Here is a 3,851-nt window from a genome sequence, read left to right on the forward strand (position 1 = left end):
TAGCCAGTCTCGTCAGACTACACAGTCAAGCTTCAGTTACCATGATCAGTTTCAGTCAGCACCTACATGAGGGATAAGACAAAAGCCATCTTAGCAAACTGTGCTTGTTAGCTCATTTTGGGTTGGGTGCCCCAATTTTAGAAAACACATTGCGTTGCCAACTTCTTTCACTTTGTGTGGTCCTTTGTTCCTCGGTTCCTTGAGTTGAGATTTTTTCTCTCCTCTGTTTCTAACAGTATGGTCACATCAGCTCAAGCAAGATGGAGGCCTTTCGCCCCCTCAGAACCAGATTATACAGCAGTTGTGAGCTGCCTGGCATGGGCGTTAGGGTCCGAACTGTTCTCTGCAACAGCAATGTGTGCTTTTACAGTATGTGCTCTTAAATGGTGAGCCATCTTTCCAGCCCATCCCTATTTTCCCAGAGGTGCTGGGAACTGAACCTAGGACCTCAAATACGCTAGGCAAGAGATCTACCATCAAGCTATATGCCTAGTCCTTACCCTTTATTCTAAAGAGAGTGTGGATTATGTTTTCCCTTAGAGACAGGGTTTCTCTGTGTAACAGCGCTGGCTGTCCTGGAACTCGCTCTGTAGATCAGGCTGGCCTCGAACTCACGGAGATCCACTTTCCTCTCTGCCTCCCAACTGCTGGGATTAAGGGCATGTGCCTTCCTGCCGGCACAGATCAGCCTCTTATTAATTAACCTGAGGCTGGGACTACTGAGGGAGCGCACTATTATAGATCTGTTAATGGAAAAAAAGAAAGACAAGCGCAAGGGGCAAGAAAAACTCGGAGCTAGTTGGTCCAGGTTTGGCTGGATGTTGGTCTTCGATTCAACACGGCCATCCTTCACCATCCTCTTCCTCTGACCATGGCTCATCTGCTCCCTGCTCATATGCCCCGTGGATGAGCCATAAAGCCTCACTTTTCTATCTTGTCATCCTACTCTCTCCATTCCTCACTGAAGAGTTCAAAGGACCCGCACAGCAATAAAGGTTCAGTGCCGAGGATCCCAATACATTCAGTTCTTCATAAAATCGCACTCCCCTGGTCCCCTCCACTACCAAACTACTCCATCCTTTCAGGAATCTTGCTCCACCCAGGTCTGGGCACTTTAAGAGGGATTTTCGCTAGACTAGGAGACTCAAAGCCATCAAAACTCTAGAACAATAACTGTCCCGTACACGTCCCCGGGGTCTTGCCGGGTGGGATGCTCTGGGCGGTAGGGAAGGCTCAGCTCACCTGGGGCGTGACCATCGGAGGCCTCGGGGCCATTCCTGCCTCAGTGTGTGCTGGCTACGATCCGAGGCTGAGGAGAGAGGACAGGATCCACTCATCCCGCTACCCCGCCGCCCCATCCCTGCATCCCTGCAGCCACTTCAGCCCAAAGGGCCGAAGGAGACCGCCTCCGCCTGCATCTCCCCCAAGGCCAAATGAAAGGCCCGGCCGCCTGGGGATAGTCCCTCCGGCCACGCCCAGTCCGCCCGCAGGATGGTGGGCGAGGCCGGGAGTCCAGCCTCCTACCCACGGCACTGGGAATCACCGCCTCCGGGGCTTCGGGATCCGCGACCTCGGGACCGCCCCCCTAGCGCCCGCTGCAGTCTCTGTTCGCGGCGGTGCCGTCCTGCGTAAGGGCCAGCTTCGCAAACCTGCCTCCGCCACCACAGGGCCGGACAATGGCCTCAGCGGCGGGCACAGAACCGCAGTGCGCCTGCGCTCACGGAGCCCGGCGCCCGCCCACCCGAGGCTCTGGAACTGCAATTCTTAGTTTATCCTTGTGTGCCCTGCCTGCGGACGTGCTCCGCTCCCTAGTGGGCGCTGTAGTTAGAGCCCAAGAAAGCGGGCAGTGTAGGTTCAAAGTTTTTGTTTTGGGAGATTGGTGGCTGTGTGTGTGTGTTTTGGGAGAATGGGGGCGGTGTGTGTGTGTGTGTGTGTGTGTGTGTGTGTGTGTGTGTATGTATGTTTTGTTTTGGGAGATTGGGGGCGGTGTGTGTGTGTATGTGTTTTGACTCCTTTCTTGAACTGCTAGAATTTTGCCTCATCCGTCTTTCTCCCAGACCATCCCACTTCTTTCATTCTTTCTTTTTAAATTTTGTTTGTTTTGTTTTTGGAGACAGGGTTTCTCTGTATATATAGCCTTGGCTGTCCTGGAACTCACTCTGTAGACCAGGCTGGCCTCGAACTCACAGAGATTGCCCTGCTTCTGCCTCCGGAGTCCTGGGGTTAAAGGCATGTGCCACCACTCTTGGCCTCCACTTTTTTTTCAAAGATCTTGGTTGAGATATAATTTACAGACCATAATACCATAAAGCTTAACTATTATCACAAGGCACACATTATGGACTGGAGGATCAGATGTTCAAGGCATTCTCAACTGTGGTTCAAGGCCAGCCTGGGCTACAAAAGACCCAGTCCTACAAGGCCAAAATAAAGAAATAAATAATGCATGCATGAATGGATAAAGTGTACAATCCCACAGATTTTAGTACATGCAGAGAATCTGCACAACCATCAATCTAGTCTCCTCTTTGAACACTTTCTTCAGCCACAAAAGAAAAATGTGCACATTAATAACCATTCCCTAGTCCTACCCCCACCACCTCTCAATGCTGGACAACCACTGACCTGTGTTGTCTCTGTAACAAACCTGCCTCCTCTGGATGTTTCATGTGAATGGGAACAGACAACATGGAGTCTTATGATTGGTTTCTTTCACTTATTGTAGTGGTTTTGAGTTCATTCACATTGCAGAAAATTTCCATATTTCATTCTGATTTTATGCTGAATGGGAGATTTGACTGTCTGAGCAGACCATATTCATTCATCAGCTGGTGGCATTTGAGTTGTTTACATTGTGGGATTTTATGTTTTAATCTTCAAAGCAACGCTCCTGGGGGTGTGTACATACTTTTATGGGGTGCTGTTTCCTTGTTCTTGGGTAGATACTGAGAAGTACAATTATGGATATTTGGTAGCACGATGGTTAACATTTCGAGAAGCTGAATTTATTTTCTAAAGTGGCTGTATCATTTTACACTTTTTTTGTTTTACTAACAGAACATAGATTCCAACATTCCTATCCACATCTGTTGCTATCTGTCTTTTTTTTATTACAGCATTATGTGGATTTTGCAGGTGTGTGGGGTTTGGAGAAAGTATAAACAACAACTAATGTGCAAATATTTTGTGCACTAAACAATAGTAGCAGATCTATAATACAAAGCGGAAGTTCAATAAGTTCTGGACGATTCCTAAAATAGAACTTTCTGTAGGGTCAAACACAGGGCCAAGATGGCTCAGCTTGTCCCTGAGCACTGGCAGCAATGCAGCCACAGAGAAGGACACAACTAAAGGCCAGAGCACCCCCCTGGGGACCCTGACACAAGGGGATGATTCAGAAGTGACATGGAGAGACCTAAGAGTGAAGACCTGGTCTCAAAACCAACCAAAACACTCACAAAAAACAAAAACAAAAAACAAACAAACAACAAAAAAAAACAACCAACCAAATCTTTACCAAGCTAAAGTTAAAACTATGTAAAAGTTTTATTTGGCCCATGGTGGCTCATGCCTTTTATTTCAGCAGTGGGAGGGTGTGTGTGTGTCCAGAGACAGGAGGATTGTGTGTGTGTGTGTGTATGTGTGTGTGTGTGTGTGTGTGTGTGTGTATTGGAGAGCAGGAATTTGGACAACCCCAGGGAGTTGGTTGTCTCTTCACTTTCTGGATTCAGGTCTTCAGACTTTCAATTCAAATGTTTTTACCCATCCTCTGTGAAGCAATTTCTACTCACTGTTTACAAGACTGGAAACAGGCTTCTGCTTGTCCGTTTTTGTTTTTTTTTTTTGTTGTT

General features: G+C 47.9%; 1 protein-coding gene across 1 annotated transcript in view; it reads right to left on the reverse strand.

Annotated features, from left to right (window-relative positions):
- Zfp90 (ZFP90 zinc finger protein) overlaps positions 1–1,512 on the reverse strand; it is a 10,924-nt gene extending 9,412 nt beyond the window's left edge. Inside the window, exon 1 of the mRNA XM_026777393.1 lies at positions 1,243–1,512. Within this exon, the coding sequence (XP_026633194.1) occupies positions 1,243–1,275 (33 nt within the window). The 5' untranslated portion in view covers positions 1,276–1,512. The remainder of the gene's footprint in view (positions 1–1,242) is intronic.
- Positions 1,513–3,851: the final 2,339 nt, after the last annotated feature.

Source organism: Microtus ochrogaster, chromosome 4 (assembly GCF_000317375.1).
Source record: "Microtus ochrogaster isolate Prairie Vole_2 chromosome 4, MicOch1.0, whole genome shotgun sequence".
Classification (NCBI taxonomy): domain Eukaryota; kingdom Metazoa; phylum Chordata; class Mammalia; order Rodentia; family Cricetidae; genus Microtus; species Microtus ochrogaster.